This window comes from Neopelma chrysocephalum, unplaced genomic scaffold (assembly GCF_003984885.1).
Source record: "Neopelma chrysocephalum unplaced genomic scaffold, ASM398488v2 Primary Assembly neopelma1_24, whole genome shotgun sequence".
In the NCBI taxonomy this organism is placed as follows: Eukaryota; Metazoa; Chordata; class Aves; order Passeriformes; family Pipridae; genus Neopelma; species Neopelma chrysocephalum.
This window is the reverse complement of record NW_020897693.1, coordinates 25143304-25166750: the sequence shown is the minus strand read 5'-3', so window position 1 is coordinate 25166750 and position 23447 is coordinate 25143304. Positions and strand designations below refer to the sequence as shown.

The window sequence follows — 23447 nt, the reverse complement described above, 5'->3', positions numbered from 1 at the left end:
TTACATACATATATAGAATGGTGAGATTTTATAGTGTTGAACGTTACATCAGGATTTCACACTTCTGGAAACAACCCACTCACAATTTCCTTACTACTAAACAAGACAACATATAAACACAATTATCAATAAGACATGATATTTGAGAAAAACTCAAATAACCCAGATAAAGTGAATGTTTATGTCATTCAAAGGTATGAGCAGCAAATCACAGCATCTACTTGTCCTCTTGTGTTTTTCAAATGTACTTTTATGGAAGACAAAATATTCAGGAGGAACACTATTTTCATGAAAGGTGTCATGGGAGAGATGTGTGATTTTTCATGGATGCCTGCCAACACCTGTCTCTTCTGCTGCTATTGTTTCCAGGGTTGCTGGAGAAGCACACAGTTTACTCTATCACTGAGACTATGTATTCTATGAAATACCCTCTCAAAATGAATAAATCCCCCTTGGATCCATCCACTGTTCTTGTGTGAGAAAGTAACACTCTTCTTTTTAACAGTTATTACTGATAATATTTATTGTATGCTACTGTTGTATTTACTTTAGTGCTAGCTTGCATTTCCCTGTGCTGAATTTTAAGAGATGCTGCACACTCCACAAGCTGCTACCTTCATTCCACGCCTGCCTACTCAAAGACCTCACTGAGCTTTCTCAACTTCATAGGTTTTATGTCCATTAGGTCCTGGTCCTTGTGCAGGCACAAAAACATAAACACTCTGTGTAATACAAATACTGTACTTGTGCTAGTCTGATGATTACTCTATGTGATCTGCTGACACAGGCACTGTATCAGTGTGCTCAATTATCAGAATCTCTGTGTTATTAAATGTTTATTTTCTATTCTATTTGCCTTAATGATGACAAAGGAAATATAGAATGTTTTGTAACTGATGACCTGTATACTAAGGATTTAGCATATGGGCCTGTATTAGAACACTGTGCAGCTATGCTCAAGAATATATTGTAACTGGTGAGAAAAGGAAGATGCTATTAATTTTAAACCAGGGGTGTTCATCAAATTCACTTATACTGCCATCTAAGTTCCTGCTTTTATGATAAAAACACTTCCTTGTAATATTTCACTTTGCTTAGCAAAGTCAAGCATGCCAAAGGAAACTGAGTTTAAAAACTAAGCTGTGTTATTTCTGATTTTGACAATTAGTTGGTCGAGTTTACACTTTAAAAAAGGAAACATCAGTACAGAGTGCTCAATGCAAAACTTCAGACAGTCTCACAAATGCTTATTTTTCATTCTAAAATCACAGAAAACTGTTTCTACAGAACTATGTTTCACTGAGAAAGAGTGAGTAGTTAAATGCCAGTACCAATGTAGAAGTACTGCACTGCTGAGTTAGAGGGAAGAATTTAGGAGCACAGCAATAAGGAAAACTATAAAGAGGAAACATGTAAAACTGCTTTTTCCCATCATATATGAGTGTTTGTATAGATTTTATAGATTAAGATCAATTTTAGCTGAGTTGGCAGTCAACTGAACACAACTTCTAGAAAGAAACAATTAATTCTTAACATTTGATGGAAAGTATGTTTGCACTACTTAAATCTGTAAAATGCACTAGAGTCAGGGAAAGCAAAAAATCATTACAGAAGTATACCTTTAATGTTTCAATTTCTTCTTTGTGTTCCCTCTTTAAATGCAAAATGGCAGCTTGGTACTCTGTAAAAATAAAAAGTACATTCGAGTCAGAAAACAATGTGCCATCTTCAGCGTAGTATATTTCATACAACACTACTGAGTCCAGAAGGCAGATGTAGGCTCTCAAATAAATGACCTTTTACAGTGGTGATGGAAAAGAAAATCTGAACACAGTAATTAGCATTTTTTTCTATGACCACATGACCAGATTTTCCATGGTGTTCCTGAGAGAAGAGGATAAAGAAAAGAGGTCTTCCATGCTGAGAGGGGAAAACTGTGGGAAGATATGGTAGACTGAAATAACAACAAGAAACTTTAGTTTGGCTTAGTTCTGCAGATAAATGTAGAACTGATAGAATATTATGACATACACGTGAATGCACCCCCCCCAAATTACAAAATAACATGCATTAAATATAACAATTTAAATGGAACTGAAAACATACAATCACTATACACAGTCAAATTGGATAAAATAGCAATCACAAATGCAAATGAAGACCTGGAAAGGTACCCAACAGCAAGAGATACAAAGAATTCTTTGTCTAAATTCTATCAGATTAAGATTAATTACAGAGTTTTATCTTCACAGGATACTGTGAATAGGATACAGGATAGCTCTTTCATTTAGTGAGAATATAACAAAATCCAAAGGTATGATAATTAAAAGCATGAAACCTAAAGCCAGAGAAATTCAAATCAGCAGTGAAAAAACGAGGAGGCTGGGTGTTGATTATGCAGGTTTAGTGATGGCTGTAATGTTAAGATGTAGATTCACCAAATGGATCTCTAGAACCTGGGTCTCATGTTTTGGCTCCCCTCAATCCATTGGTTTGGCCAGATGAAGAAAGAGAAGCACTTCTGATATACTGGTGTAATGGTTTAAGAGAAGCCTGTCTTCTATAACACATTGGCCCAGAAACTACAGCCCTCCTAAACAAGCAACTGGAGTTCATTCTTAGATGATCAAAGTCCCACTTCTGTCTGCTTCCAAATTAAAAATTCAGAAGTGTATTTCTAGTTCCCTGGCTTGACTTCTGCTTCCTCAACTAAAAGAGGAATTAAATCCTAATTTAAACAAGGATTAAAAATAGTCCAAAGAATTTAAATTTTACTGTCAATGTTCTCTAACACTAAGGAGTTTGTATGGTCTGTTCAGCAGTAGAACATTAAAGTATCAAAGCATGCACCGAAGCACCAGAGCAGTAAAATATTCCAATGCTTAGGTGCTTTGTTTTTCAGGTTTTTTTTTCTTTTTTCTCTTCAGAGCACATGGAGGAAAGAGGAAAGAAAAGATAACCTCATCATCACCCTGAAATCTGCGTGACATCGAAGCTTTCAATGTAAACCTATTTTTTTCAAACACAGGTGAAGCTATGTGCAAGCAGCTGAATTGATATACAAAGTCAGAAGAAAAAGGGATTGATATTTTACAATGCACAAAATAAAAACCTTGGGTGATTCCAGCTAGTAATAGTATCTATCTAAACTTCTCCTTTCTCTCTAACAGGTCTCTACTTAGAACTTTCCAGCAAGAGAAAATTGCCTGACTGCTCTGCTGGAATCACAACCGGTTAGGTCTACAAACTTTTAAATTTTCTGCTGTTAATTCCTTTGACTGGTTGATAATCCCTCTGGACATGGGCTCTGCATATCCATTCACCTAAACAGGACTTAAAAAACTGTTGCCTCAGGTCCCCAGAAAAAGTTATGACCCTTCTGTCACCTCAGCTGCTTAAGCACTCAGTTTGCAGGGCATGAACCTTACGAACATCCTGACTTGAAGTTTAGCTCTTTAAGGTCACATGATAACTGAAGCAAACAACAGGCTTTGAAAATGCTGTTAACAATCAGTTCTTAGTTTGGCTAACAGAAGGATACAACTCTATCTTAACAAAAGGTCGACTTTCTATGTAGGATTGCCACATGCTTAAAATTCTTTGGGATTTGGGTAAGAGAGTCATAATTCACATATGCTGACATAGAGCTGCACTAGCACCAGAAGCAGATTTTTCACCATGTCTACCCATTCCCAGCCTTCTGCTGCTGATTTTTTTATTTTGCCACAAATGTTTGTGCAGTCAGAGAAAGATGGAAGAACCTCCATGAATGAAATCTAATACAGCATAAAGTTAAGAAATCTTTTAAATATTAAGTGTATGTCATTTTTGTGACAGGCATTCTGCAAGATACCACCATTTAAAGGTATTTAATTTGGCACATGTTTTTCATTACTTCTACTTGAGAGCTCTGAAATAAGTTCTAGAAATTGTTTTGTTTAAATCTTGTTCTAAAGCAGATGTAAGATACAGAACAGCAATTCTTTTATTGTTTACTTATGCCTTAAAAATATGCTTATAAAGTACTAGATTATAAGAATTAATACTCCTAATTAATTACTTAAAACACTGCTACTGCATAAAAGCAAGTGCATCATAAATTGACATACTGTAACATATTTAATAGATTATCTACTATGATATAAACTGACATACTAGAGCATAAGCTTCTTTTCATTCTTTTTACCATTATATTCCTTTTAACTAGAAGACAGTATCTACTGGATAGAAGCTGACACCCAGCAAAGTACCCTTTTAATTCTTCTCAAGTAAACACTTATTTTTCTGTGCAAGACATTATAATGAAAAAGAAATCACACTCTGGTTTATAGTTTTGCATTACATAAAGTAACTATGTCCACTCCTTTTCTATGTTTTGTGAAGTCACCTTTCTTTAGTATAATTCTACATGGATAGTTAACTTCTTAAGAAAATATCCTGCACACAGAGATGGCAATTTGAATCATTAAAACTGTGAAGAATCTGACTAGAAAGAATAATTGCATTCCAATAACTCCAAAAATCTGTTAACATATTGGCAACAGAATAATAAAGTTTAACTATGCAATGGTGTTGGGATGCTGCTTAGACTGGTAAAATCACAGCAGCAAAGTAAACAATAATGACATGTTAACAGAAGGAACTGTATTTGGAACAAAATATAGGTCAGGCTTTATAAACTACTGAGTTCTCAAATTCCATTTAACTCACACAGATTACAGAGCAATCCAGAAATACCAACATATCAATGAGTGATTTGTATAGGTTAAAAATTAACAATGCCACAGTTTAATAGATCTGATATGGCTCTATGTGTAGCCAGCCTGATTCATACATAATCACTGTAACCCATCCAGCCTTATTAAAGACACATGAATATATGTGGACAGCTCTCAGATCCAGATGAGATAAAAGTTTCCAACTGAACCGTATAACCTCTCACTTCCTTGTGCTCCCTTACCTTAAGAACATTCAAGACTGACATGGAAAAAGAGCTTCTAATCACAGACCTGCTGAACAGCTCAGGTTGGAAGGGATCTTGTAAGATCATCACTGTCCTCTTTTTTGGTACTCTTTGTTTGAAACATTATTTTTTACTATAGGTAAATATAACTATAATTAAAACAAAAGAATCAAGAATAATGAGTAAATATATATTCTAGTGACAATAAATTAGATTTCTAGTTTCTTGAAGATCTGAAGGAGGAGATTTGAGAAAATATAAAATTAGCTGCTTCCACTGGGTGGCAATTTTGTACTCCATTAGAAACCTTTTTCTTTTTTTTCCTGAAGTCAAACTATAATTCATGAATTTCTGGATACAGATATATTGTTCTTTTATTCTGGGTGTGAACTTGTTATCTCATTAATTTTTCATTTATATTTTTATTTTAATACAGTTTTTTGTCTTACCTTTTCCCTAACAAATAGCTTGCTAAATGTTATTTGATAGTAACATACACATTTTACATTTCCTTGTTCAGCTGTATGTTCTTATAAGGTGCTTGGGAAAAAATAAAACGATTTCTGAAGCGATGAACTAGACTCATATCCTGTTCTGCCACCCATTGATACAGTCAACATTAGAAAGTATCATAACTTTACTGCCAGTCATACTATATTTGGTTCTGCCTACACGTAACTGCAGGAAAAAAGTAATTATAATTAGTATCTTATCTGATTTTAAAAAAATTATTATAGCATTGAACATTGCAAAGACAGAAGCAGTGCAAATAGCATAACCTTCCTTAACTGTCATATTTGATATCAGTGTACTTCATGATTTTAAAGTATGTTGTCAATAAGAATCATATAAAGATAGCATTGACTAAAATTATACCAGTACCTCAGGAAACGATAATATTTTCTTTAAGTATTACAAATTTGAAATGCTCCAGTTAAAACATGGAATTAACATCTACCCAAGTAATGTGCTGCAAGAAGGAAATAAAATTGTGTTTTAACAAAATACCCACTGGAAAGAGGAAGTAACTGTATCCTGTAATTTCACAGTATGCAAAGAGATAAAAGAATTATTGTTGAAGCAAAATGGAAAAGCTGAAGAAGCAAAACTAAACAATTAAAAATGGGTGAATAAGTATGAGGTGAAAAAGGTCTTAAAATACTCTAAGGTGGTAGACATGGAATTCATTATAGAATCACAGACATCTACTGTGTGAAACAATTGAGTATCACACACTGCGAAACAGTAGACAAATCCTACAACCATTTATACACCAACATCTGCTAGAGCAAAGAGAGTACAAATACACTACAGAACATTAGGGGTGTACAGGTATGACAGGAGAAGGTTTTATTCATATTCTCTTGAATAGCAATTAAAAAAAAAAAGTACCTGGAACCCAAAATTTGATAGATACCGAACTTGCATATGGAGAAAAAGCTAATGCAATATAGAAAGATTTCTTATCCTGATTAAGTTATATTAAAAGTATATATTTTTTAATAGTTACTGTACTTTATGAGTTTTAAGCTTTAACACAGAATAATTTGGAAAAAAAGGAAGATGTATTCAATATATTGGGCTAATTTTTAAACCACTATGTTTTCTAAAATATTTGCTCTGAAAGCTAATCTTGCAAATAAAATGTGTAACACGGGACTGCTCAAATCTACCCTTAATTATCATAAAACCTAAGTATCTAAAATAGCAGCATATTCTAGTTTTATTAGGCCCTTGATATCTGAGTATGAGCAAGTCCATCAGTATTTACTGCCCCTATTGTTCAGCTTTATCATTTTTCCTGGCTTTCTAGGACAAAAATAGTCTCCAGGCAACACACTCGTAACTTCTGTGGGCCTGTTTGGGTCTATGGTTTCTACAGAAAAAGTTGAGCTAGGATAATAAAGTGCTAAGGATATTGAATGGAGGGTTTTGTTTGAGTTGGCTTATTTTAAAACACAGAATTACAAAATAATTACATCTCTAAACTTTTCAGTTACAAATTCAGATGATCTTCAAAATGTGAACCATGCGTCTGTATGATCACTATTGTTTACTGTGTTGAAGAAATGGCGTAGGCCAGAAGTCCTTCAGCCCAGAACTCCACCTTTTTAGGAACGAGATGAGTGGTAATATTTTCTTTTGCTATTCCACAAACGATTCTCAAATGTTGTTTACTTATTTAATTGGAATGGAGGGAAAAAATATGAGATTTTTACAGGATAGGTAAACATAATATAATATAATTTGCCTGGTCTCTCAGCAGGCAGTAAATTACACAAGTGGCCAATAACTCTAAATACTTAAGTGCTTCTAGGACCTCTGCACCACCACCAGAGTCCTGTGAGGAAGGGCCCACTTTGAGAGAGCAGTCATGGCTTAGGAATGTTACTCCACAATTCAGTGCCCCCCACTAAGACTCTCCCAAACCACACAGTGCTCTCTTGCTTCCCCTTCCCCTTCCTGCTGAGGCAGGATGGAGCTGAGAACCAGAGGCAGAAAAAGTGAAGATCGTGGGCTGAGATAAGAAGAATTAGCAATGGAATAGCAATGAGATAAGAAAACAAACAGTAACAGCAACAATCATAATAACGAAAGTATAGAAAAGACAGGGTTATTCAGATGCAAAAAGGCTTACCACAGACCCCAAAACAATAACAATGGCAGTTTCTCCTCTCCTGCCACATTTTTTCAACCAGAAGCCATGCCCTTCTCAGAAGGCAAAGAGAGTCCCTTTCCCCCCACCCCTAGCAATGAAGTGAGGTGGTATCGAATAACATTAAGGTCTAGGCCAAAACGAGGATGTGAGGAAAATGGGAAATGCTAGCAATTGAACTGTCTCTCAGACCAGACTGCCCACAAGTCCACTTAATGACAGACTATATAGACAATATAACTTTACTAACCTAAGATCATTGATGGTATGTATGCACAGAGCAATTCTAACAAGTTCTAATATCAGTTACTTTAATGAATGCAAAACAGTCTTAACACTGTCTTACTTTCTAAGAAGTATCCATGAAGCTGTAACAAACATGACTGGACTCCCATTATGAAACTTCAAAGGAAATAAGAGAGCTTCAAACTCCTTTGGATTTATTTCTTCTAATATGATGTCCACTTGCATCATCATCTAAATGGTGTTTCATGGTAGAATTAAGGACTAATTTGTTCTTCAGTGACATAATGCATCAAGAGTTTATTCTGGTCATAAGGTTTGTTTATAAGTCTTGTAAGACTAACTCAACTACAAAAAAGGATCAAGAAAAAAACCCCAAACGCCAAATCTTAATCCTTACAAAGTTTTAAGTCAGCAGATTGCTATTCTGTAATTCTATGAAAAGCATGAAAACAGGAAACTACTTAATGAATAAATATACACAGAAAAATACTAATGCTTTGAAACATGCCTTATTCAGCTAACGTCAGTTACTTCAGCAAACAATTGCAGAAGTGACAAGTTATTTTAGAAAAAACAGGAATTCTATCAAAAAAATATTTTTAAAAATGAGTTCCAACTCAGCCTCATTTAGTTATTACACATTTTGACAATAATTCCCCATCCCTGGCAGTGCTCAAGGCCAGGTTAGATGGGACACTGAGCAACTTGGTCTACTGGGAGGTGTCCCTGCCCACAGCAGGGCAGTTGGGACTAAATGAACTTTAAGATCCCTTCCAACCCAAATCATTCTATGATTCTATAATTCCATCATTCAAAAGAGCTGCTTAAAAGGAGCTTCCAAGTCATGAGAGTTTTTTCAAAATATGTTTCTTAGGCTTGAAATCCACCAACAGCCAAGACTTTGTGTGTCCTGTTCTTGGTGGATACAAAACTGAGCAAGAAAACACAGAAGGATGCAGCAGGGGCTATAACTGAAATAAACTTTCAAAAATCAGGCTAACATAGTTCATGCTTTCTCTTAAAGCTCAATTAAATCTCCTTTTCCTTCAAAAGACATCCCTACTGATTTATTACTGGGAAGTGTCCCTGCCCATGGTAGGGGGGGTTGGGACTGGATGATCTTTAAGGTCCATTCCAACCCCTTAACATTCTGTGATTTTATGATTACTAATGGCATTATCAGTTACTATTTAATTAGCCCTCACACAGTTTTCAGTGAGATTTTACTGTATTTTTTGGCAGTCTTAAATGTGCTCCTGTTTTGAATAAGGATCAGTGTATGACCAACTACATCAGTTATGGAAAAGTAAAAAGCTATCATCAATTTAATTCTCCCAAACTGACTAGTATTACACTAGTAAACAGTGCAAATTTATTTCTCGTACAAAGAGCTTCTGTTCCCACTATTTATATTCAATATTTATTCAAATCAGTAAAAGTATATTGCCACAATATTTCTCATCATTTATTAATTTGCTTCACCTTGTCTTTTTGCTTAAATTCAGCAATTTACCTCAGTTGTACGTAACATACACCTCAGAATGAAGGACCACAGCCCACCCACTCAGAAAGAACTTCACTAGCTCAATTTTCACTACAGTCTTTGCTTCAAAGATTTTCAGAATAAACACTGCCAGATTATAATGAGTCTAATTATTAGGCAAATTAGATTAGCTCTAAAATTGGTTACATCTACCTGGAGTCTGCTCACAGACAAGATAAATGAGCGGGGGAAAAAAAGGAAGAGAAAGTAATACACCAGTTCTCAATTGTGATGTTCTTCTAATAGACTTCAAATCTTAACTTTGTAAAATTTTACACTCAGCACTGTGAGATGGATCTGAAAGTCAAAGAAACTAACTCACTTTAGTGGGATGGCAGACACTGAAACTGAAGTAACATAAGCTAGAATTCTTAAAACAGTTTCTGATTTATTATAGAACTTCTATAGTTTTTATCAAATTTTTAGTTCTAAACAATGAACTAAACACGTATAGCAGACTCTGCACTTACCATTTCTACTCCATCAAGGACAGGTAAATACTACCTTTATGGTAACAAAAGAGACCAAAGACTAGATACAGACGGACAACATTGTTCATACACTGTTCCACCCACCTGGTGGTCCCTCCTTGTAAACGTTTAGGTGAGCTAGAGAAAAAAGCATAAGTAAGATTGTATTTAAGCTTCACACAGGGACTTTATATTTTACGGTCCTGAATTATATATGCTAGGAGGGAGTCTGGCGGACTGCATGCTTTTTATTCATTACTACAAACAAATAACTCAGTCGCTATTTTCAGGTCCTGCTTATATCATTTTGTCTTGCATTATCAACTGCTTGTGAACTGCCTAATTTCTGAAGTGCTGCTACACATTAGCACTGTCTATCAAACCAAATCAAAATCAAATAGCAAGTACTTAAAAAAATTCCCACCATGTAAAAAAGTCCATGGACATTCCTTGGGCCACATGTAGTAACACTACGAAAACAAACTTGCAAATATTTCTTTAAAGCTCTCAGCTTGATATGTATGCAGATATGTATACAGAATGATAAAATAATTTATTTTGTTCATTCCTCAAGATTTTCAATTGGAAATAACAACCATGTTTACTCATTACTGTATTCTCATGCTGTTTGTTAAGGCAAGGAGACCAAAGCAGATCAGAAAGCTTAGATTCTTCTGAGAAATTCATTCCATACAATCGGATTAGAAGACAGAAGTTTGGGGTAGGAACACTTCCAAGAATTCCTTCTTTTGCTTTTTGTTTCCAAAACATGCATTTTTTAAAAAAAAATTACAAACTGTACAATAACAGTGAAAGACACTGCTCACATATATGACAGATGACATATGCCACCACGTGGTAGATATAAAACATACAAAATATTCCTAATGATAAATAAAGTAAGAGGCATGCTTCACTGTTTTGCAAAGAAAATAACACTACAGCATGCATGCTTTTCCTTAATGCATAGAAAATCAAACATGAAATAAAATTTTGATGTCTTGGACAACCTATGTAATTTATGGAAATGCTGAATATATGTTCAGTTTTATCATCACGCAGAATTTGTCTGAAAACAGAGCAGCAATAATGTTTATAAACAGACACAATACATGCTCACGAAAATCTTTGTTGTCATATTGAAAGCTGCACTGTTCACGATCATTTCTAAAAGAAAAGGTACAAACATTCACTGGTAAATCTGGTGACCTGAAAAAATTCAAGCTACATCCCTGGGAATACTGGATACAGCATTCTGTATCCAGTTGTGAAAAGCAAGTATACACATTCAAATATTATGCAGTATTATTCTATTTGTGCTCAAAACTGTGCTGTGCAAGAATTTCCTTTTCTTCTCCGGTAATAAAACAACTTAATTACTTGAATAATTTTAAATAAAATCTTATATGAAAACCTTTCCCACAGAAATCTCCATAACTTACACCTCAAATAGATGGGTTACTCCTCAACTTTACATAAGCAATTTAGTAACCTTCTCTGCCATGACCTCAAAACTTCAAGTAGAAAGTAGAAGCTTTGAAGTTAAATGACCTATATAGCCACTTCTGGTCAGGACCTCATTTTTGTAAAAAGCCTTACATATTAAAGTCGGTATGTGGAAACATGCAAAATAATGTTAAGACAATTTTAAAGTAATTAGAGAACAAAAGCTGGAAAACTTGAGTGCAATCTACCTCTCTTGAGATGTACCTCACCCTGTAGCATAAAGGAAATCATAAACTTATAATTGAGCCGATTCATTACATTTCATAATAGTGAGAGTTCCTTAATGTTTTCTTCCAGCATGGTAGCTCTTGGTCCCATCGTTTTCCATATTCCCTTTTCCTATAAGTCTTTGTTTCCTCCTCCATTATTTCCCCATGTTGTTCTCATCTTTAACCACCAGGTGTCAGAAAGGAATCTACTTACCACAGCTACACCTCCTTTATTACTTTTTAATTATTTTTTACAGATGCATTGATTTGACCTTCCAGGCTTTTTCATGCTGCAGTCATAAACAGCAACAAATTTTCTTCCAATAAACATAGACATGAGCAACTTTTAAAACATGTAATTTGTTCATTCCTGGAATGGTCTTTATAAAGCATATCTGCATTTAAAAATCCTTTTATAACTAGGAAAATAAAATTTATTTATGCTCAAAGAAATTCACAGAATTACCTACTTTTTAGGGATAGGGGATTGGCTAAAACAATACTGCATGTAGTTTTAATACATGATTCTAATCCTTATTCCCTCACTCCATTCCATCTACTCCTATCTGTCCTCCTTTCTTTACTTCCCACTGAACCTGAGCTCTTTTCTTTTACAGCCCCATAATTCATTATATGTAAGGATGTCAATTCTGTAGACTGGGAAATGAGCAGACATCTTCAATTTTGGGGGGGGGGGGGTTCTTGTTTGTTTGGTTTTTGTTTTACTTTTAAGACAAGGAAGAACCCTCCAAACCTAAAATTTCGAATATTTTCAGCACCTTTAAGATTCTGGTACAATGAAAATACGGTAGATGTGAGGAAGGGAAACAGATGGAGAGGGACTTGTGGAGAATAAACAGCCCTAAACAAGCCAATAGTCCAGTATCTAAATGCTGTCTGGATGCTAAGATAATACAGAGGATATTAGAGTAAACTTGCTACATGAAATGAAGTTTCTTCACCACACTCACTGAATTCCCTGAAAATAACAGAACTATATGCACAGAAAACCAGCTTCCTACAGAAAAACCAGCATCCTTGATTCTCTGTTATGGAAATGAAGCAAACAGTTACTCCTCTTTCTGACAACAAAGAAGTATGAAGCACTATTCAGAAGCAATCACCTGAGAAACTTACCTACTTGACCATTCCTCAGCTGTGAGAGGTTACAGTTACAGTTCATTTACCTGACAGTAGAAATTAATAGATTCAGCTGCCATTTTCACCCTCCCAGGAAGGCCACATTAGAGGTACTGCTGCTGGGGACAGTCAACATTGATTCTTTCTCAATAAACATCCTACTTTGTATTTACAAATCTGATCTATTACAGGATTACATTCTCCAATGCAATATGGTAAACAAATAACACCTTATTAGGAAACATGAGGAACAGATTTATTACAGAATTTCTTTGATGAATTACAGACTCTACCGACTTAATTTAGCACAAATTTAAAATACATAGTACTTATTCTAGAACTATAACACCTTCGCAATCACTATATACTATATACAGTAAGTATACGTGCATATTCAGTCATATGGGGGTGAGCATGTGGGTGATTGCAAGCACAGTACAGATCCACACACAGAGACACACCGGTTCCCCAGTTAAGTCTCAGCAATTCTCAAGTTTAGAACTGCTATCACACTTAAAACATGGACATATGCAAAACTAAGAAATGCACAATAAATTGAGTTTGGTTTTTCACAGATAAGAGTACATGTCTGTGCTGTAGCAGAGGGGGCAATCTTGGTAGGGCTGATATTGAATTTATCTAAAAAGAAACCCAAAAGGCAGTCAAAATGCAGGTGCAAATTTTTAGAAAGCATTAGCGTGTTCAGATCCAGGGTTTCATTCAGACTAGTATCTAAATCTCTCATGTTCAAATGCTGGGCCAAACAGTACTTCAGAACACATGAACAGCGAGACTGGAGAACAGGAAAGGGAATTCAGTAAAACTCAGAGGCATTTCTGTTACACAAAGGGCCTCATATATTTTGAAATAGAACCATGGAAATAAAATACAAAGTCATTCTTCTTGTGCTGTACACAATTGCTCTTTCACTGTGTTTCAATTATATAACAGGAATCATTTTGTAAAACCCTCTGACTGTTTTGGGCCTTTTCAACATCAGATTGGTCAGGTCAATAGTGGGGTCTACATTTCAAAATAAAAACTACAGTAAAAGAAATAATTCACAGAACTTGCCTTCCTCATATTCAGATAACAGATTAATCTTCTCGGAAGGAAAAAAATTAACCTTAGAATGAAGTTGCTACTTTGAGTGGATCAAAGCTGTTCTGTATATGAATCCTTAAGCTTGCTGGTATTTATGGCTACACACATATAGGCATCCAGAATGGTTTTGTATACTGTAAAACATGTCTCAAAACTTTCCTGAAGTCATTCTAGAAAGTAGCAAAAGGACTGAAAATGGAACACAAGCATCTTAACAGCAATCTTCATCATCAACAGGTGCCTATCTTTTTGCTCTTGTCTCAAGAGGCACAGTATGAATGTCAGTGTCAGCAGAGGTGGGGAAAGAAAAGCAAAGGCAACTTTTGTTGCTTGCTTGGTTTTGAGTTGTTTTTTTTTTTAATATTTTCAAAGTACATCTTAGCAGACAGTGCTGCGAGATATCTGGAAGAGCGGCTACTGCAGTGATCAGCACATGTACTGTAATGCAGTGCACAGCTCATTCGTGTGAGACTGTAGAGATTTCCAAGCAGCACTATACCCAATACCTTCTGAATACATAAAATTATAGCTTTAGCTAGCACAAGGAAGGGGAGAAAATGTCATTGTTACTCCAGAGGAATATAGTATGGCTACAACAGTCTGGCTTGTCTTAAAAACCTCAACTTCTCAAAAACATGACGGTGCATCTGTCAGAATATGAAACATTGACATAACATGGCCAAATACACCTATCATGCTACACAATATAGGCAGTAAAATAATTTACAACACCTTTATGCAGCTCACTTGCACTCTTGAGATCACATTAAATTGATCACTAACCATTAAACCGTAAAAGCACTATCTTCAACCAAAGCATAACATCCTGCTTGCTGTAGTCCTGCTTTATCTAATTAATTACAATAAAATTTATAATAGAATCCCAGAACTAAACCCCAAATACCACAAGGAAATCAAATAAACTTAAATTACTAATTTTTTTTTTATCTTTAGAGACAAACACAAACTGTTCAAGGCCACAAAGGAAGTTTATGTTAAAGAAAGATAAATCATATTGTTATCTTTCATCTCTTTGTTCTGACCATTATGCCTCTCTTTCGCATTAGCTGGTTGTTCCCTGCATTTACATCATGACCATAAAGTGATTTTCTTGCTGTGAACCCAGAGCATAGGGAACCAAGGATTTAATATATTTGAGACTCAGCTCTGACACTATTTTGTATTTCATTCACCATTTACCTAGCCATTTTTTGTCTAACAAGAGCTTTCTCAGTCACCTCCTGATTTTCTTATTTACACTGAAAATTGTACTTAGTTCATCACAGACTGTAATAGACATTGTGGCAGCATTACCTCACTGCAGATTCAAGGATGATGAACAGACAGACTGTGAGAGAAAGAGGTTTTTAAATGTTAAATACAGACATACGAATTAACAAGAAAACATGTAGTGGAAAAAAAAACTAAAGGAATTAATGTTTCAAGTGGCTTTTTAAAAAACATTTTCTCCAGGAGGAACGTCAAATACTTTTCTCTCTCTTATTACTTTTTACATTTCTGTTTTGCTAAGCAAAGGACTAAACTCTCTCTGTTTATTTATATAAGAGAACTAGTTTGATGCTGATGGCTAAAAACGCATTTTTAATAGGAATCACAGAATCTGTATATGTACACCACCTTAATGTGGAGACAGTTCTTCAAACATAAGCAGTTTTATGAGCAGCAGAACCCATGTCTAAATTCCTTTCCTTGGACATGGGAGCCTGCAAGTGCTGACCCGGGCATACACAGCAGCGGAGACATATGTGGATTCCATGTGATGTAGTATTGCAGATGAGTTTGCTCAGTATAGACATGAATTTGTCTCCTCTACCTGGCTCGATATTTTCACCATATGTAACAGCTGACACACCTACCCTTCTGTCAGATTTAATGCTTTAAAATTAGAGAAATCTCTCTAAGAATTATGGAGGAAAAATAAAAAAAAAACTTTTAATGAAAGCAGATGAACAAAACTTTACGATCAGAAAAATATGCAGAGAGATGTCTTGGATTACATGGATTTTCATGGAAAAACTATATATTAAAATACCCTTTTTTTTAGTCTTCCAGGATATAAATGTATTACAGACTTTCTGAACTTCAGCTATTTTAGACACACTTCAAACAAGTTCTAGTTTCTCTAACGAACCATGTAAGCAGCTTGTCTTAATTAGAGAGCCAGTTGACAACACAGTCTACGCTCTATGGAGACAGAGGAATTAAAGGATTAAGAAAACATAAGATAAACCAAAATACTGTGACATCATCCTTTTAATTCAAAACTTACAACCCAAGATTTGGGTGTTGAAGTTGACAAAACTACGACTACACAAGATGTTATCAAATGCATGAAAAAAACCTGTTGCAGAGTTGTATTTGTTCACGAACTTCTTTCACTTCTAATATTCCTAACAGGCCTAGTCAGCCCCACACACTTGTTCCTTGCTATGTCCATGTGCTTTTCAGTTTGTTTCCCACACATCAAGGCAGACTACTAGCCTCAGGAGGGAGTTAGCTACTCCTCCAAGCTGCTATGAATCATTGTAATGTCTGCTGCGTAGGCCAAATTAAGCCTGAATTTCTTGCTTCCACTAGGCAGCAAGGACAATGAGGAAAAACATGGCAAGGAGGTGAGAAAAGATCAAAAAGCCAGGAATCCTCTCCCTCAATATCCCTACCTTCCTGCCATAGTTGTCATAGTGCATGGTGATGAAGGAAGCAAATCAAAGACACAATGTAGAATTGCAAAAAAGATTACAGTATTCCAACTTTCAAGTTTTCAGTCTTACTGAAATCCTATTTTATTGTGAGAAATGAAAAAAAATCTATGCTATCTCATAAAATATGTACATATTCTTGTACCCTATTAGAAGTACAAAAACAAATTGAATGATTTATCCTTGGATGTGATCACATTCGTGACATATATTTTGTCTAAGCCTAAAATAAAGCTGTGCTAAATGAATACTTACCTAATAATTCATCCTCTTATTACTGTTTTTATATAAATTCCTATTGTTTCAGTAGATTAAACTCTTAACCACAGAAATGAAAACAGTAACATACAGAGTTGACTGAAAGTTAAAAGAAGCCAATGTGGCATTTTTTATGTTACAGATATTCATCTATTCAGAAACATCAGTGGAGGAAGACTAGAATCACAAACATCCCTGCCACACACAATTCTTGAGCTCTCTTCTGAGATCAAGAACTTTTCATTTTATCTTAGTTGTCCAGACAAGACACTGAGGTAAGAAATAAGGTTTCTGTTTGAGACCAGTCAGTTTAATGCCGCGTTATAGCACAGTTTTAAGAAGTACACATCAGGGGTCAAGAAGTTCCTAAAGTACTGGTGTCTGGGAGGGAATTTTGGATGGGAAGGGGCATGAAGGGAAATGCTAGTACACATATGCACTTCAAAGGTACCAACTGCTGTCAGAAAGAAGACACTGAATTCAGAAATTTTGCTGCATTGCCATTTTCATATTCATTAGAAAAACCCCACAAACCCCCAGCAATAAAACCAACATTGAATACAAAACCTATTCACTACTCACAAACAGTACCTTTCTTTTACTTGCAGTTTTTACAGTGCTTTAAAACAGGCACCTAATTACTCAGAAAGGCCAATGTAACTGATCCATCACGCGCAACTTGCAACTGCTTGCAGTGTCCTCACTGCCGCAACTGCTTTCTGGGAATCCATGAATAGCTGAAAGAAGCACATCTGCTAATCTCTGAGGTACACCTATAACTTCACTGCACTCTTAACATACGTTGCAAACATAGTCTTCGCCTATTTCTTTAAAAGCACGTCTCATCCCAGCTGAATCACCAGCGGTTTGTTTTCATTCAAATCCATCTGCCAGACGCTGGAGCAACTAATGAACTGCAGAATCTGGTCTATAAAAATTTGACTTAGCAAACAAACCATCAACATGTTGATGACACTGCCACCCAAAATATCACAGTTAACAAGAGTAACAATTTACATGGGCTCTAAGCCAGCCTATCCTTCCTATTTATATTTCAAGAAAGCATGACCTAATTTCTCTACAAGTAGTAGAATCTGGAGCTTTTGTTAATTCAGGGTTTTCTTCTTTCTTTCTTTAAGTGTATGTTTTTGCCACAGAGGATTACAGTCATTAGGAGGAAAAATATTTCTTTGGGTAAAATTAAATACAGGAAGTATGTAGCCCATAATAAGAATCTAAGAGTAACATGAACAGCCTGTAACACTCCTTGTCAACAGCTGAATACCTGTCCTAGTCATCTAAGTGATAGACTCCCACACTTCAGACCAATCAAATGCACTGTAAATTCAATTCTGTCTGTATTAGAACCACGTTGTTCTTGATAAAACCAAGTTTTCTCAATCTTCCAACAACTTTTACATTTCCAATATTATGCCCACTTTACAAAAAGGGGAAGATTAAGGCAGAGAAAACTGAGGGAAGAGGGAGAAAGACTAAACAATACAAGGCAGCAGAGCAAACAGGAGTACAGTTTCTCATACACAAGGTCAGACAGGAATTGGAAAGAACCATACAACAGTACCCTGTACAATTTCTCACAGTGAACTAGTATAGAAAAGGGTTTTTTTTAATCCCACTTAATCCTTCCTAGGTGGTATTTTCTAAAGTCTCCAGGCACATGAAGAACAGACGGTCTCTTGTCTTTCATTTTAATATTTCAGACAATTCCACAGTTTACAGCTAATTTCTGAATAACAAGAACTTCCTGATTTATATTTAAGAATATAAATCTGAAACAGTTGTGGTGGCTAAAATAATCACTTTCTGCCTTCTAAATATGTTATGTAAGCATCTAAATAACATAAAAACCAGTAAATATTTTTCTGTGGAAAGCTTACCTGATAATTAGCATTGCACTTCACACATACCCTTTCAGACATTTCCATAGGACAATATACGTGACTAGCTACAAAAGTGATCTGTTCACGCACATGTTGCAACAACAGTATTCATTGTTTTCATTATGGACAGTACCTGAAGAAAACATGGCAGCTAGACCAGAGTTCAGCAGTTCTAAGGCATTGGAAAAGGCAGTCAGGTTTCCATGTATGCACTAATCCGTTGTTTGTTTGAACAAAATCCCATGGGAAATGGATAACCTCATTTATCAAAAACCCCACTTCTTTCCTCATGAATTTGTACAGGCAAGTATATAGATTTCAACAGAGATTTAGACATTTACATTTAAAAATCAGATGCTTAAAAAGTAGCAGCAAACCACATATCCAAAACATAAGGTCTGTTTTTCCAGATAAGAAAATACTGTGACTTATCACCATCTCTGCATTAAACAAGATTAAAAATGTCAGAAACTAATTTCTGCAAATGCTTCACCTCTTTGTTTTACCTGCTTCTGTGTACTTTAATCCTACTTTTACTTCTTCGTGCTTTGCTTTTGGTGGTGGCCAGACAGTCTGGAGTCTCCCTGGAGTCTTGTCATCTTGCTCTGAGGGACTCAGGTCAGGCTGTTAAAATTACGCAAGAAAAAAATTAAAGTCTGCAGTATCAACTGATTCCAAAACAGCAACTTCCATGCTCAGCTCTACACACGTACTCCAGAATGGTTATCTGTCTCATTCTACTAATTGAAACAGTGCTCAGTTGGTTGGAAGGGATAATTTTGAGGAGGAAAATAACAATGCATGTGACATACAATGATACATTGGAACTGTTCACATCACTGTGGAGAGCTGTCTATCCTTTGGCGAACCACAGAGGTGGTCAAGAATACTAGGGTTTTTTCCTGTATCTTTATTCCAGAATGAAAGGACCCATTTGCGCTCCTCTTAGAAACAAACATTAGTGCAATTCACCTAAGACGTAATTTGACAATATAATTTTCTGAAACCAGAGCTAGTTTATGAAATTCCTGTCCCACCCCCAGCAGATTGCTCAGTCCACATACCAGGTAATACTGCCACATCAAAGTGCTGCTGCAGCTGTTAATGGGACTGCACCGTCAACTGGAATGCTAAAATAAGTCCTTAATTTGGGAGGGAAGGAGAAGGGGGGAAGGGAACAACCCACTAAACAAGCGTTCTTTTACAGGTTTACGTTTCGTGGGGTTTTTTTACATCTCCAACATTTCTGTTATCAGATTTACAACATGTTACTTGGAGTAATTGCATAGACACAACTGCAGCAACAGTGAAACCCTGTACAGAAGTGGCCCCTTAAACGGCCCACACGAGCAAGGAAAAGGAAAGGTAAGACCCTTTGACTCTGGCTTTGCCCTGAGAAAATACAGATTTGCACTAGACCGGACGTTAAGCAGACACTTATAAAAGCCACTCCTGCTGACTCCTGTGCCTCCTCCCTCACTGTGCGTAATGACAGCTTCCCAAATAGGTTTGCTGTGAGCCACACAAACGCTGACGCCAGCACAGCACAGGGACTGGTGTAAGCAGGAAGAAGCAAGTCAGGAGTGGGAAGGGCACACTCAGACTGCAATTGCTGTACATGCCACAGCCAATGAGTACCTCTTTTCTACTCCCCATAGGTAATTTACTACAAACTGGTATTATCAGTCTACCCAAGTGTCAGTCAAGATTTTTTAAATGTTTTTAATTTTATGTAAGAATAAAAATTTTAAAGATAGTACAACCAACACAGCATATTAACTTAAGGAGCTTCAGGTTTAGGGTCCGATCCTGCAAATTCAATCATTCAGGTAATTCCCGCTTCATCAACAACAGTCTACTCGGCTGATTACATCTGCCAAAGATGTAGCTGTAAGAATTCTGGGTTGGGGGAATGCCAATCCAAGGGCTACTCATTTAATTAGAGAGTTCAAATCACATTCAAATTCATTTATGACTGTATGAAAACTTAGCATAGATTTTTTTCATTTCTTAATAATATACTAACTACATCTCCATATGCCTAAGAACATTAACCTTGTAAATGCTTATATTAATCCATAACTTGAGTTGCTGAATTGAAATCACTAAGTTAAACTTGCATAAGGTTAAATGCTTATCAATATTTGCAAAGCCAGGTATGTGCAGGTAAACAAGAAAAAAAACCACTTCATATTCTATGTCTTGAACAAACTGAACTGAAAATCATTGACAACCTCTTGTATCAGCTCTTATCATAAAATTATTCCTACAGGTAAAATGAAGAATTACTTCTAAAATTAAAAAACTAAATGAAACAAAACAGAGTGGATTGAGAAACTATTAAATAATACTACAGTAAATATCTGCAGCACTAAACCGATTTAAAGCCATACTTAAAATCTAGGGAACTGTTATGAAGAGATTTTTTAAAATCAGTAACTGATCTTTTAAGTTCTCACTTCTAATTGAAAGGCTTTAACTGTCACCATCAGCTGCAGTCGAATTCTGCTACAACTGCAGATCATCAAAACCTTTGACAAATTAGCCCCAAGATTTCCTCGGTTGGGAATTCACAATCTGAGACTGTCAAAAGAAGAGGGCAATCCTGACATCTCTACCAATAATATTTAAACAAGACATTATTTTTTTATACGTCTACTTCCAGATCTAAGGAGGAAAAAGTTATTCAACCTACAGATTTGTCTGATGGTCCATCCCCAGATTTTGATTTTGACCTTTCAAACACAGCTTTCAAGGACTCTTTTTCATTTCTCATTTTGCGTTTTATGGCTTCCAGCTCTGAAGTATCTGCAGTTGTTTCTTTCTTGGGAGGCCGCGTGAATAAAGCTTTAAAGACGTCCAGTGCAGATTCAGCAGGGCTTGATTTTATCTCCTCAGAGGGAAATCGTGGTTCTCTTTTGCTGGAGGCTTTGTTCTCTTGAGCTTCATCGCTGTCCTCGGCCTCCCCAGATCCCTCACCAGAGTCCTCAGTTCTACCTTCATTCTTGGAGACATCTATGTTTAACAAGTGTGAGAGCTGTTCCAGGAAAGTCGGATTTGCTTTAGGTTCAGATGATTTTTTTTTAATGGTCAAACCTGATGCAATACTGGATTTCTTCACAGGCTGTCGCAATTTAAGCAGAGCTAAATCATTCTCCCTTGGTTTAATTTCTGTAACAGTTTCCACATCTTCCGTGGTTAGTCCCTTTTTCCTCACACGTAGTCCACTAAAGAAGGCAGGCAGCTGGAAAGTCTTTTCAACCAGTGCTGGTTTTTGGAGTGATATATTATCAACTGAAGGTCTTTGTTCTTCATCTGAAAGTTCTTGAGGGCATTCCCCTGTAGCAAGCAAGCAACTGAATTGCTCATCCATTAACATTTTGTCTTTTCCATTGGAGTCATGCTTTAAAATACTATCCAGCTCATTTGGGAGCTGCTTAGAAAATTGTGGATATAACTCAATGTCATCTGCATCCACAGCGTCATCACTGTTGCTGTGCCCTTCTGATTCTGAATCTTCCTTATTTTGACTGCTATTGTCCAAAGCTTCAGCAGACAAAGCAGCATTATTTCGCCCATATTTGCCTGTATTGTTTTCATCGGTGTTTAGGTCCTTACTCTCTGTGTCCGATTCTGTGTCACTTGTTGTATGAACCAAAGTACCTTGTACGAGAATAGCATCCTTGTCATCATTGTCCGATTCAGACAAAGAAGTCTGTACAAACCTTAAATGCTTAAGAAGTAATTCGTTTTGGTCAGCTAACTCCAGCTCCAGGCCTGCGTGCCTGCTAGACATTGGGTCAGCTCGGCCACTGGTACTATTCATGCTGTGCTGATTTTCTGAGTCGTCATTACAACCATTATCATTCCTCTCATGCCAGGTGTTAGCATGATTGTTTATATTGCTGTGCAAAGGCTGAAATGCTTTAAGCACTGTTTCTTCTCTGGAACCTGTAGATTCAAACTTTGTTGTAAATCCAAACAGTGATTTTACAGAAAATGTGGTGAAAGGGTCAGGTTCGGTTTCTGCTGTACTCTTCATGTGTAAAAGCTCGCTACAATCGGGCACGCCATTATCTTCTTCCATGTTGCGTGAAGGGCAGAATAGGTTCGCTTCTAGCAGTGCTGCTGACTGCTGAACACTCACTCACTACGCGCATTCAGGCAGCCGGCGGGACTGGCTGCAACAGGCGGCCCGGCCCGGCCCGGCCCGCACAGGCCGCCCGCCCACCCGGCCGGGCCGCCCCGGCCGCCCCGCCGCTCCTTCCGGCCGCGGCCGTCGGGATTCCGAACTCTACCGCGGGACCAGCAAAGAGACCCACCGTAAAAAAAAAGTTCTCGGCAGCGTCTGGAACCTGTTCTCTCGCACAAAGGGGTTTGTCCCAGCGCTAATCTCAGCTGAAACCTCGGCCAACGGTCCCCCCGGGGCTCCTCGCCCCGACGGGCTGCGCGCCCCCGGCTGCCGACGCGCCGAGCCCGCAGCGCCCGCAGCGCCCGTCGGCTACAGCAGCCGTCCCGCCGGGCCGCGCCGCGCAGCGCAGCTGCTTGCTACTTCCTTGTCCCGGTGCGCCAGCGCCGAGTGGCTTTCAGCAGAAAACTCCTGACGGATTCTTTTGCATAGTCTTTTCACACGGGAAAAGAACTTCTTTTGTAAATCCATAACCACCAAAATATGTCAAATGGAGGTGACGAATCTGAAGTTTCCAGTGCCTTCTCCCGAAGTTCTTCAGT

The 23447-nt window shown here is 36.9% G+C and overlaps 1 protein-coding gene across 2 annotated transcripts in view; it reads right to left on the bottom strand.

The window, feature by feature from the left end:
* LOC113981484 (formin-like) overlaps positions 1 to 22910 on the bottom strand; it is a 132642-nt gene extending 109732 nt beyond the window's left edge. The window contains exons 1-4 of one of the 2 annotated variants that reach the window (XM_027708895.1): positions 21412 to 22910; positions 19223 to 19340; positions 9984 to 10016; positions 1620 to 1681 (exon numbers count right to left, since the gene is read on the bottom strand). In XM_027708895.1, coding sequence (XP_027564696.1) covers positions 1620 to 1681; positions 9984 to 10016; positions 19223 to 19340; positions 21412 to 22803 — 1605 coding nt within the window. In that variant the 5' untranslated portion in view covers positions 22804 to 22910. The remainder of the gene's footprint in view (positions 1 to 1619; positions 1682 to 9983; positions 10017 to 19222; positions 19341 to 21411) is intronic. The other variant, XM_027708901.1, reaches the window with a different exon arrangement.
* Between the last annotated feature and the right edge of the window lie 537 nt (positions 22911 to 23447).